Genomic DNA, 12500 nt, shown 5'->3' with positions numbered 1-12500 from the left:
GAGTGGATTCTCCTACATACACACAATGTTTCTGCGCTGTTACATTATTTAGACGATTTTATTACTGCAGGACCGCCGGATACTAACCAATGTGCTGAGAACTTAGCCACTTCCATAGCTGTTTGCCGTTCCTTAGGACTTCCACTCCACCCGGATAAGTGCATTGGCCCGTCCACGCGTTTAGTTGTTTTGGGCATTGAGTTAGACTCAGTGGCTCAGGTGGCCTGCCTCCCCTCGGACAAGCTCCTTGCTTTACAGGTGCTGCTGCAGTCGTGGCGGAATCGTCGCTGGTGTACTCGGCGCGAACTGGAGTCCCTCATTGGCCACTTACATCATGCCGCCAAGGTCGTGTGGCCCGGTCGTACCTTCCTGCATCGTATGATCAATCTGCTCCAGTGTTTTCGTAAACGGGACCATCCAATCCGCCTGAATTCTGAATTTCACCTGGATCTTCAGTGGTGGCTTCAGTTTTTGTCCTCTTGGCATGGCGTCTATTTTTGGTTGTTTCCCGGCATGTCGGCCACCCCTGACCTCGAAGTTACATCGGACGCATCCGGTTCCCTTGGCTTTGGTGCTTACTTCAATGGGGAGTGGTTCAGCGGCGCATGGGTTTCTTCTCAAGCCTCTCACTCTATCGCCTATAAAGAGTTGTTCCCGATTATCATTGCCGCTCATGTTTGGGGGCCCCACTTCGCCAGGCGCCATGTTCTGTTTCGCACCGACAATGAGGCCGTGGTTTATATCCTCAACTCTAGAACATCCAGGATTCCCGTGTTAATGCGCTTGCTTCGCCATCTTCTCGCCTCAGCGGCTCGTTTCAATTTCTCCTTTGCCTCTCAGCATGTTCCGGGGGTTCATAATTGCATTGCTGACGCTTTGTCCCGCTTTCATTGGCAGGAGTTCCGGAGGTTAGCACCCCAGGCTCAGTCGCTTCCAGTGTCCATTCCACCTCATCTCCTGGAAGAATTGATTGGCTCTCATTAGAGCGGCAGTGCCAGTTCCTGTTAGCCCATGGTTTGGCTGACTCCACCCGGAGATCTTACGCATCTGGCCAGAGGAAATTTGTCAACTTCTGTGCGCATTTGGGCAAGTTGCATCCCAGTGGCTCCCCGTGCCCCACCGATGAATGGACATTGTGCCTCTTTGCCACTTTTCTGGCGGGATCGGTTCAGCACTCTTCGATCAAAGTTTACCTTTCAGCAGTTCGTGCCCTGCATATCGAAGAAGGCTTCCCAGACCCTCTGGTGAACTGTCTACGTTTGCAGCGGGTTCTTCGTGGGATCAAACGGACCCAAGGTTCCCCTGAGGCTCAGCGCCTTCCTATTACGGATCACATTTTGATGATCATCTTTAGGTCTTTGGATTTATCAATTTTCGACCACTGCATGTTTTGGGCCGCCTGCAACCTAGCATATTTCGGCTTCCTCCGATCTGCTGAATTTACTGTTCCTAATTTGGCTAGTTTCACCCCGGCACTCCACTTAAGTGTCGGTGACATTTCGGTAGACTCTGACGCCAATCCTTCCTGCCTGCGCGTGCGGATTAAAGCCTCCAAGACTGACCCTTTTCGGAAAGGCTGCTTTGTCCACATTGGCCGGGGACGCTTTCCTCTGTGCGCCCTTCAAGCGGTTTTGGCCTATTTGGCTGTGAGAGGGAACTCGGGTGGCCCTCTCTTTCTTTTCCAGGATGGTCGGCCCCTAACTCGCGCTGTCCTCACTGCTCGTCTCAGAGAAATCCTTGCTGGAGCGGGTGTGTCGGGCAATTTCTCCAGTCACAGTTTTCGCATTGGTGCGGCCACGGTGGCAGCTCGCAACGGCATCCCCGATCACCTTATTCAGGCCTTGGGTCGTTGGTGTAGTTCAGCTTACCAGTCGTACATTCGCACTCCATCCGAGTCATTGGCTTCCCTCTCTTCTCATCTCGCGTCTGGCTCAGTTGGCTCGTGACCCAGGTATACGTGGGAATTCATGCGGATCACAGGAAATCATGCGGATTGCAGGAAATCAAGCGGACCAGTCCTCTTCCGTTTTTTTAGGGTCGCTTGTGGCTCGCTTGCGCCTGCCTGCGGTGTCTGGCCAGGACTCCTTTAATCAATCGGGAAGTCCTTGGCAATTTCCTGGTTCAGTTCCTACCTCAGGCAGAACCTTCTTCATGCCTCGCGGCCGGAGGAGCTGTGGCGGACCTTGCTTTAGTGCCTCCTTTTCACCTTGCCTCGGTTAGCAGACCTCTCAGTCTTATTTCATGATCAGCTTCACGGTACTCGGGTAAGTGTCGTCCAGTGTCGTGTCTTGAGCTGGGGGTGGGTGCTTGTGTGAGTTTGGGTGGTGGCGCAGGTTCCACGTCATCCCTGTTCGCGGCCCCTTCGCCTTCCAAGCACCCTTGGGGTGGTCTTTGGGTGGTGGCCGCTCGCAGAGTTGCCGTGGAGGCCTGTGTGCTCTGCTCATGGCCTGTGGCTCAAGCCTCGTTGCTCGCCCCGGAAGCGCCGCCCACTTTGGCAGGCACCATCTCCAAGCTCGTCCATTGGCGATGAGTTTAATAATTATAATTATAATTATGTTTACTAAGCAAGTGGTCGACTTTTAATCCTAATGCTTTGCAATTTTAATGATTAGGCTACTAAGAAGATCTACACTAACTGTTAAACAGTCTAAAAATGTCCCCTTTCTACCTTACAACTGAGCAGTGCGCATGTGCATACGACGCCAAATAACTTGATGTCAGCGTTTTCCATCGTGCTCAAACGTTTGGATGCACAATCACAAACAAAATACGGCAGAAAGATGTGCGAACGTAACTAAAATCTGTTCACATGTCCATTAAACTATTTGCTATTCCCAGTGTGCTTACAATTACATTCTAAACTAAGTTTTCACAGAAAAGTTCAGACGCACATTCATTAACCATCGTAAGTATTTGACTTTGCGTAAATACTATACTTATCATATAACAACGCTTCATGGTTTTGATACTCTTAAGTTTATATTTTCGCTCAGATGAGAGGCTCGATACGTCGGTTTGGTAATCTTTCTACGGTGGTAATTTGACCTTTGTCAACTTCCTTGAAACCAAATTTTCACCGTTACAACACCACAGCTTCTTTAGAAACTTTCGAAAGGTTGGCTAGGGATGGGTACCGTTAAGGATGACAACGGAACCTTAAGTACGGCCAGGGATGAGTTGTGAAACCGCAGTCAATTTCGATCTACTCTTGTCCTGAATATGGATACAATAAAAAATACCTTTCACTTCTCCAAGCTCAATGTTGGTTCTTTCTTGGTTTTCTTTGGGAAGAAAATTGAAAATTGAGTGAATTAGTGAGCATTAAAACAATCTTTTATTCAACTGAATGCAGTTCTACATGTAGATATACACTTTATTTTAAATTTAACAGTGGCGGCAGCTCCTCTCAATAATGCAAACTTGAATGAAAGTGAGTAGTGAATCTACATGTATATACAATACATTACAATACAATACAACTTATTTCCTCTTGACGTGGTGACTTAATTTTGTTACAAACGTTTATAGTTGCCGATGATGTTTCCATTTGCATTAAGTAAAAGAGCTTGAGCATGGTGGCCAAGTAAACCATGCGGTTTCCTAGTTGGCGCCCATGTTACCTATTGATGTAACATTTGATACAGGCGAGGAAACAGAAAAATCTAAGAAACATAGATCATGGTTAAAAATAATAATTGTAGTAAAATACACTATAGTAGAGGTCCAGCGGACAAATTCTAGAAAGGAAAAGAATTTTGTATACAGAGAGAGCGATAATGCTTAATTTCAAGAGACCAGTTATTTTGAGTATTGCTTAGAGAGTAAGTAATGTTTGATATTTTTAGAAAAGGCGTCCACATTCAGATCTTTGAGGTACTGTGGGATAGACTTCTAAAGATCAATACAACAAACAACGATCCTGGGTCTACCTCTGTTTCTATAGTACTCCAGCAACCATGCGGGATGAGAGTGCCCCACATTGGTTTGGTGGGATGTACATGTAGGATGAAGCTTAAAATCGAGGTGGAATAGGGGATAAGAAACATTTTTAGGGTGGGATGCTGGATGAAAATACATGGCGAGACAGGCACAAGCTGTGTTTTGAATACGGGATAGAGGAAAATTCAAGTCAAATGTATTCATAATTTATCATAAATTAAAGTGCAGTTCTGCCCGCAAGTAGCAAAAGCTAATAGAGGTGGGCGGAATTACAGAGGCATAGAAAAGTAAAAAGTGAATAAATAAAAATAAATAATTAAACTACAGGCTATCTGAAAATAGAAAATTGCAAATACAAAGACAATGATATTACAACTTAAAGGAAACAAATACTACATGTAGGTGTAGTGATAGAAACCGAAAAAACATTTATAAATTGGAAACTTTTCAGGAAATGATAAGAACTCACAGAGCTAGTACTAATGCACACTGAGAAAATTAAGTAGAAAATTTGAGGTTAAATAATATTTAAGCTTTGAGTTTTCATTAATAAATGGACGCTTCAGCATAGCCATCCTCATCATCTATTATTGAAAACAACATGTGCAATGCGTTTTTTAAATGCATGCTTTGATAATTTACAGACTTCATTCTGGAGTGAGTTCCAAAGTTTAGCACCATACCTCGTAAAAGACCCTTGACTGTGATTTAGTCTCGAGGTTTTGCCATTGAAGTTACCAGAGGAGGAAAATCTGGTTTTATGTTGATTCATGTGAAGAAGAAATAGAGGAGGGGACAGCAGCTGGGTTTAAGGCTCACAAAAGTACATTAAACGTAGAGCACATCATTGTAAGATTATTATTTGTATAAATGGGTTTTGGCAGCTTGCCCCCAAGCAGCAGACCATAGGAGAGGTAAGGTAAGATCAGAGCAGGGGTTTCATTAAGGGAACGGGCACCGGGAAAACTAACCAGCTGTGGATATGACTTTGCCCGGTTGCTTTCAACATCTCAACAGACTGAGTTTTTTTTTAATATAAAGACTGTTTTAAAAAATACAACTTTGTCCTTTACTTTGATCTGTCTGTCTTCTGTTGTCAAAATGTCACAATTTCATAAGATGTGTTCAATTCAACTCAACTCAACTCAGAACGAATCGCTCCATAAAAGCCCACCTGAAATGTCCCAATGTTGCATGTTTTCCTATGGGTGCCCAGAAAAAATGGTGGTCGATCCCCAACTATTTCTCTTTGCGAGCCGTATTGCCTCTAGCTGAGAAAAGGCCAAGATTTTTCTTTTGTATCACATTCATGAAGTAATTTTCTTGTGGATATTGGTATCAAATCATTAAATTGTCTGTGTTTTTCTGCATTCTGAAGCCCAAAGAATGAATGATGAAACCCCTATCAGAGATCAACATACAGTAAAGTTCAAAGAGTCAGGAGAGGGATGAAGTGTCTGAGACTAGCAACCATTCCAACGAAACTTATGCTACTAATTTTCAGCGCAATATATACTGTCAATTTGAAATTTCTCACTCAGCTTACTGTCTACCAAAACTCCAAGAAACTTTACATACAGGTAGGTTTTACTTTCAACAAGAGGAGGCAGCTGGGTTTTGTTATCAATCATATGAATATCAACAGACTCAGAGTGATGTATCTTACATTGATATGACCAGAAGATAATATGATTTGTCTTTTTAATGTAAGTCAAAGCTTATGAGCATTGAGCTGCATGTAATCTGACACTTTTAATAGCTCAGTCTGTCAACAGTTGTCTTGCGAGATTTTAAATTTTTGTCAGCATACAACAATTTAAGTAGTGTCATCAAGAAAAAGAAAGTCAAGCTTTGATGAAGAATTAAAGATATCATTAATGTAGATCAGAAACAACAATGGACCCAACACAGAGCCTTAATTGAGAAACACCACAAAAGATCTTGCCACTCTGGGATAGAATGGAATCCAGCTCGGTGACTTGTAAACATCCAAGAAGATTAGATGAAAACGAATAATATTATAATAATACAATACATACTAAATTGGCCATTCCCCATAGGGGCTTTTCAGGGCCAATGAAACACAACAAAACAACAAAACACAACAACAACAACAACAACTGTTAAGAATCCCAACTGGCTGGAGGAAAACCAGTTGGCTATTACAAGTGCAGCTGGAAAGTTGAACCAGGGACTACCAGGATCAAATGCAACGAGTGGTCAGAGCGGATCTTGAACCCGGGATCTCCGGATTCTACATTGCAATCCAATGTGTCAGCAGTGCACAGAAAAGGTGGAAACCATTTGCTCACAACGAAATGTACAGTGTAAGAAACAAGCATAAAAGGAGTATAAAACTAAAGTGGAGATATCACAAGATACATGTAGTGCAAAGCCACTCACTGGAAACTTTGCCAGAAGTTTAAAAGTTACAAACACTTATAAATAATTATTTAACTCATGAAATACCAGCCATTTACATGTGTCCACCTACCTTCCATTTCACTGAACTTGTCCTTCAAATGCTTGGACATTTCTTTAGGAATAAAAGGGAGAGTCATTAAGCAAACTTTGAAAATACACAGTAGCTTTGCAGGAAAAAAAGAAAACGGTTCTTGTGACATCCCCTACCATTCAATAAGTCAATAAAATGCATCAACTTACCATGTGTCTCTTTTAGTGTATCTTTGCTGCTGTCTTCATCAAGCCTCTTTGTCAGGATGCCTTAATCAAAACAAATCCATGGATCAATTAATCAATCCATTAAATGAAAGAGCACATTTTAATAAAGGGCACACTAATACAAACACTGAAAAAGGCTGGCAGGAAATGTACTTTACAGTAACTACCGGTATATTATTATAATCACTTCCTCGAGAACTCAATGGTCTCTTGACAAATAAGATGCATGAACTGGACTAGACATGAGAAAAGTTCATAGAAATAGACTCGACAATTACAGCTGTAGCTTCAATGTTGACTTCTTTCATTGTACAGATTAAATTTTGGCAAGACTTTGACAAAAGACTCTACTTTATTATATACTGACAGACTGTCTCAATCGACTGTTCCTGCATGAGTTTGACTTTTTTCTTCGAAATGTTGTATTCTTTTTGTGTCACTTTTTGTGTCACTGGACTTACATTTCTCATATTTCTAGTACGCTGAGCCATCGTAAGTGCTCTCAGTCTTTAAGCTCCCGTGGGCAAGAACTTCTCACTGCAAATGGCTAAACTAAAGACTTATGGAGATCAAGCGTTCAGCACTGCTGCCCCAAGGCAATGAAATAGTTTGCTCTTAGCATTCGTAAAATCTCCATCAATCGCTATTTTTAAAAGACATTTGAAAACTTATCTTTTTAAAGAAGACTATGGTTTTTAATTCTTTTTTCTTTTAAACTTTTATTTTTTGTGTAATGTACATGTATATATAAGCTCTGTAACTATTTATCTTGGTATTTTATTATATTTTTGTTACTTTTAAGTTCTATGTTAATCTGATCATTGTAACAAGCTATGAAAGAGTAGCTGAATAGCACTATAATTATAAATTATTGTTATTATGTTATTATAATTATTATTACAGTAATTACGTAAAAGAGATATCTACGTGTACCAATGACAGAGGTTTTTTGAGAATATACATGTACATCCTGAGGACTGTAGGCAAAAGGGATGGTGTGACTTGTTGTCCGTACATAGACATGCCAGTAACATGTCAAAATAATTATAATAATTCAGTTATTGTAAGAACTGTAAAACTCAGTCTGGCAGTTGGTGGGACAAATCAATTTAGAGGAAATTTTATGAAAATTAATTTAATTAATTAATCACCCCAAAATGTGGAAAAAACGGAAAACAAAAGAAATAATTGGCATCCTCATTCAATACTTTGTCTTTTAATACTTATACCTAAAAACGAATGTGGTGACCCCTATTTGGCATTGCCTGAAAGTAACACGCAAGGTAAAGTGGAATGCTTTTGAAGTCAAAAGGTTTCTTTGCAATTGGAGTGTATTTAGAGCTATTTTCATGATTGAAAAAATTAAAGGTGGCTCTGAATCTGCCCCCAATAGTGTTTTTGACCCTTCAGAAAATTTTACCTTAGCCTGTTAACTACTTCTTAACGAATACAAAACGAGGGTCGTCAGGTTTGTTTTTCCTTAAAAATTTCGCGTACATAAAGCACATACTTATACAATCGCTATCGTAATGGTAGTCTCATCTCATCAACCAGAGTATGATTTTCTGAACAAAAATATCAGTGATTTTTAAATGTTTAATTTATGTTCTTCCCATCTTATTCAATTATCCAATGGGCATCTTAATTTACGTTTTCAAATTCTGAATGCTACTACTCAATTATCTGCTGTACATTATATTTATTGTAGAATCATATACATATAGTGTAAGTCATGTAGACACACTGGTGAGATTTCCTACCAGTTCTTCTACCATTACTATAAATAACAATGTACACATGTATGGTTCTAATATTGTTTTAGTCAATTAATTACAGTGTACATGTAACACACCTTTCACTTCTCCAAATCCCGAATTTAACATTTCTAGATTTAAACAAAAAGAAACTAAAATGAGTCAATAATGAGATACACATTGGGTTTTGATTGGTTTGGTTCACCTCAATATTAATTAACCACTTTTATTTCCAAGAGTCACACTAATCGCAAGATTTACATTGTGACTCTGTCTGACAGAAGATGACTAAAAGAGATGCTAAATGGTTTTGGCTATCTGTCCATGCTACAAGTGTGGCCTAGCTGTGCTAAGGAGAATTTTATGTCCACTTGTACTAGCCCCATACGATGTGACTAGTAGTCATTCAATGTGATGCTTCTTAAAAGTGGACTTGGCACAGCCCTCTTAAAACAAACTGGAGCACACAGTCTCTTTCAGTTCTTGTGTGCTGAGTCAAACTGAACAGCACTATGCAGAAATGCAAAATGAGCTCATTGTCATAGTTTACAAATGTATGTGTGTGAGAAATTTGACCAGTACATCTTTGAGAAAGGCAATGCAATTGTCCAGTCCAACCATAAACCACTGGAAACCACACATAAAGAAACTCATCCACAATCATAAGGTTTACTAGATATCTACTGTAACTCATTTTTGCGGTCAGGCATACCTTCTAAATTTTCAAGCTTTTCCTTTGTATTATCATCGTTTATCTTGCACTCCTTCAGCAGCTCTTGATAGTGCTCCTCAACAACAGGATCCATGCACTCAGTCTTCAGACGGCTGATCACGCTGGAATAAGTTGCTCCAGATCCAAGGGCAAGTAGGGCATTACTTATATCCTGCCATAACATATTGAATGTTACATCATCAACAGAAGCTTGGCTTGCATGAGCATAAACTTGGTTTCTGTAATACTTGATCCTCGCTATGTTTGCCTCAAGACTGTTATCACCAGGGGGAGGAAGTTTGTCCCAGCTTCCAGTACTGGCAGGAGGAGTGAGACTGCATATATTTCTCAACAGTAGCATCAGAAGTGTAATGTCAAAGCTGGCTGATGACACAGATGAAGGATGACTTGGATACAGCTTTCCCCATTGTGTGGGATTCAAAATTCTTTTCTTTCTCAGACCCTGCAATGATGTATGGTGAGCTACTGATGACAGAATCTTCGGAAGAGTAGCTGGAGGGTGTATTGTGTCAAAGGTGTCTCTCAGGGCCTGGGTTCCCACATCCACTAGAAGCCGGCACAGACGGGCATAGTTGGTCGTCTCCTTTGACGAGGCAAAGGAGCTGGAGCTGGAGCTGGAGCTGGAGCTGGAACAGATGCCATATCCCACACTGTTGGCTACATAAACAAGGGAAAAATGAGTACGGTTAATTGGGAATCAAATCTTTAGAACTTGGAATTGTATGTCAATGCGATGGCATTTGGTAAGTGACTAGCACACACTGGGTGTAAATACGTTGTAAGAGAGCACGGAGTATCTTGAAAAAGAAGAAAAGCACAAGGAATTAGTGTAAGTCATATACATATATTTCACTATGAATTAACCAATTAACCCTAAGGAGTAAGGATTAATTATTTTTACTCTGCATGGCTAATGCTAAAAATACTTGCCAACCGGAGGCACTTTTGGAGTGACTGGGTTGTTCACAGGACTGCTTGCTCGATTTATGAATTCAACGGATGGTTTTCAGTGTTACATTTTGGATTTGGATTTTTCATTTATACATCCGTGAAATGTGAAACATCCAAAAAAGTGTAATGTGTTCTCACTGACAAATCACATTCTTAATGCAACAAACACATTCCATACCTTGTTTAAGCCTTCACCCCACTTTAACTTTGCATTTTCGAGGTAGAAATATATAATCCATACCCACAGTGATCAAGATTGCACAGGATCTGTTCCTGAGACAAAGAGGAATTCAACGTAAGGTTAATCTTATAGCAATGTGTGAGTATCAATTGTTTAAAGGAGTACATGTATAACTTAAAATAAGTAGCCTGCAAAGGACATTAACAAATCTGCATGTACGCTGCTCTTGGTGCTAAAACAGTGAACACTGCTTTGTGACTATTACAATGTACATAATACCATATGGATAGAATACATGCCTCATTGAGTTGAAACAGACTTGAAAGTCATCCTTCCCAAACTTTAAGTCACTTAGTGATTAACTCTGTTACACCCACAACGAACTTGTCAACTTATGGGTCAGGCAAAAGTCACAAGATCAATATGTTTGTTAGGAAAACAAGAGGTTGTAATTACTTTCCCAGGTGTGGCACTTTATGAGAAGGATAACAAGCTCCAGCTAACAGCCTGGACAAGCAGTTAAGCATCTAAAATTTGGTCCGTGTTCTGTGGTATTAATGTTTTTGAGTGAACCTAGAGCCCGAGGGGCTCCCCACTGAGGAGTAAGATCTGTAAGTGGCCACTGGACGATAAAGGGTTTAAGGCAAACATAGATTAAAGGGAAAAATTCCTCTAACTTTGGAAAACAATGCTAGCGTGACAAGCTTGACATCACACCAAATACCACGAAGAGGGTGAGAAAAATATTAGTTACATGTATTTAACATGGCAGCCCTTTTCTTTTCCTTGTCAGGGTTCCTCTAAAGGAAAATTCTTCAAACCGTTTTGTCATAAAGATCACAGTATCCTCAAAAGCCTCTGAATTATCATAGTTCTTAGATCTTTTTTCATAATTAAAGTCTCAACTTGTAAAGTATTTTGAAGCTACACTGGATATTGCAAGTAAGACTGGTTCAAATCCAATTCCTCCTTTGAGTGGTTCATTGAAAGTTGAATCACTTTCAGTGAAAAGCAATTCCTTTTTTCCAATCTCAAAATCAAGATAGGTAGTTAATACTTCACGTTTATTACATGTATATAGGCAAACTGGTCCGAGATGAAAGGGAGAATTCTGATTGGTTCTCTAAGTGGTCCGAATTTTGCAATATGAGCCACCATGTAGGTTGCCAAACTGTTCCCATTTTCTGTTTCCATTTTCTCAGACATAAAAAGAAAAGTGCGACAAATGTTTTTCATTAACAGTGTAGTCATGTCGGAGTTCCAGTAGGGAAAACCCCGAGAAAACCCCTCGGAGCAGAGTAAAGAACCAACAAAAAACTTTACCAAGATATGGCCATAAGTCGGGAATCGAACCCCGGCCACATTGGTGGGAGGTGAGTGCAATCATCACTACATCATCCCTGCTCCCCTGTCAAACTGCAAAAACATTCGTGAAGTGTTGAAAGATGGCTAAGAGGCCAAGCAAGAATCAAAGCAATGGTGTACAAACTGAGGAGATCTGAATTCTTAGATGTACATCATGGTATTATTTTGCGCCTTCAAGCCCCTTTTATCAGTTAATATGATTGGTTCATACAGTGTAGTAGACAGTTCATGATTGTAACTGTATTTATCAATTTAGCCTTCAAGGAATTAAGGAATTAACATGTAAAAAAAAAATGTTCTCATAGGATATACATGTATTGCACATACAAATATTTTGTGGATGGACTTTCTGAAGCCAATGAAATTTAATTATTAGCATCTGAGGGAATACAGTCATGTCAGGAGACCCAGGGGGAATAAAAAAAAATGATGTTGACAAACTACGGTCCACTATCCCGGTGGGGCTCACTTTGTTATTCAACGGTGGAAGATGTGGCCACTTTCAAGAGCACCAAGCACGTTTCAGAAGACTCTTTTCTTGCGATCGAGTGAACAAACTACTCCCTGAGGTCAATCTCAAGACTGCTATTGTGTTGATGGTGGCTTGAATTGAAAGTTCAATCTTTGTCAATTGTTTTTGATGTGGAATTGTGACCGAGGGTACATTATTTTTATCTCAGAATATTTGACGCAATATGGTGCGCACCCAAGAATTGAGTGTGCAGCCTTGGGTTTTTATAATTCATGTGTATGTATGGTGGGCAAGCAAGAAATTGAAAAATGGCTCAAATTGTGTTGGATCTGGAAAATAAGCACACAGGAAGGAAGCTACCCACAATGGCAATAAAGTAAGGCTTTTTAAATGAGAACGTTTTCATATAATTATCTTCTTCAG

The 12500-nt window shown here is 40.3% G+C and overlaps 2 protein-coding genes across 3 annotated transcripts in view; one reads left to right on the top strand and one right to left on the bottom strand.

The window, feature by feature from the left end:
* Positions 1 to 2465, top strand: part of LOC138046327 (uncharacterized) — a 2667-nt gene extending 202 nt beyond the window's left edge. The window contains exons 1-2 of the mRNA XM_068892993.1: positions 1 to 705; positions 909 to 2465. The exon at positions 1 to 705 is cut by the window's left edge and continues 202 nt beyond it. Coding sequence (XP_068749094.1) covers positions 1 to 705; positions 909 to 1946 — 1743 coding nt within the window. The 3' untranslated portion in view covers positions 1947 to 2465. The remainder of the gene's footprint in view (positions 706 to 908) is intronic.
* Positions 1 to 12500, bottom strand: part of LOC138046082 (NLR family CARD domain-containing protein 3-like) — a 36771-nt gene that overhangs the window by 23435 nt on the left and 836 nt on the right. For both annotated transcript variants that reach the window (XM_068892763.1, XM_068892769.1), the window contains exons 2-7: positions 10238 to 10332; positions 9088 to 9765; positions 8474 to 8506; positions 6604 to 6663; positions 6434 to 6475; positions 3240 to 3281 (exon numbers count right to left, since the gene is read on the bottom strand). In XM_068892763.1, coding sequence (XP_068748864.1) covers positions 3240 to 3281; positions 6434 to 6475; positions 6604 to 6663; positions 8474 to 8506; positions 9088 to 9448 — 538 coding nt within the window. In that variant the 5' untranslated portion in view covers positions 9449 to 9765; positions 10238 to 10332. The remainder of the gene's footprint in view (positions 1 to 3239; positions 3282 to 6433; positions 6476 to 6603; positions 6664 to 8473; positions 8507 to 9087; positions 9766 to 10237; positions 10333 to 12500) is intronic.

Source organism: Montipora capricornis, chromosome 1 (assembly GCF_036669925.1).
Source record: "Montipora capricornis isolate CH-2021 chromosome 1, ASM3666992v2, whole genome shotgun sequence".
In the NCBI taxonomy this organism is placed as follows: Eukaryota; Metazoa; Cnidaria; class Anthozoa; order Scleractinia; family Acroporidae; genus Montipora; species Montipora capricornis.
Note: the sequence above shows the minus strand (reverse complement) of the source record. Positions and strands in the feature narration are given on the sequence as shown.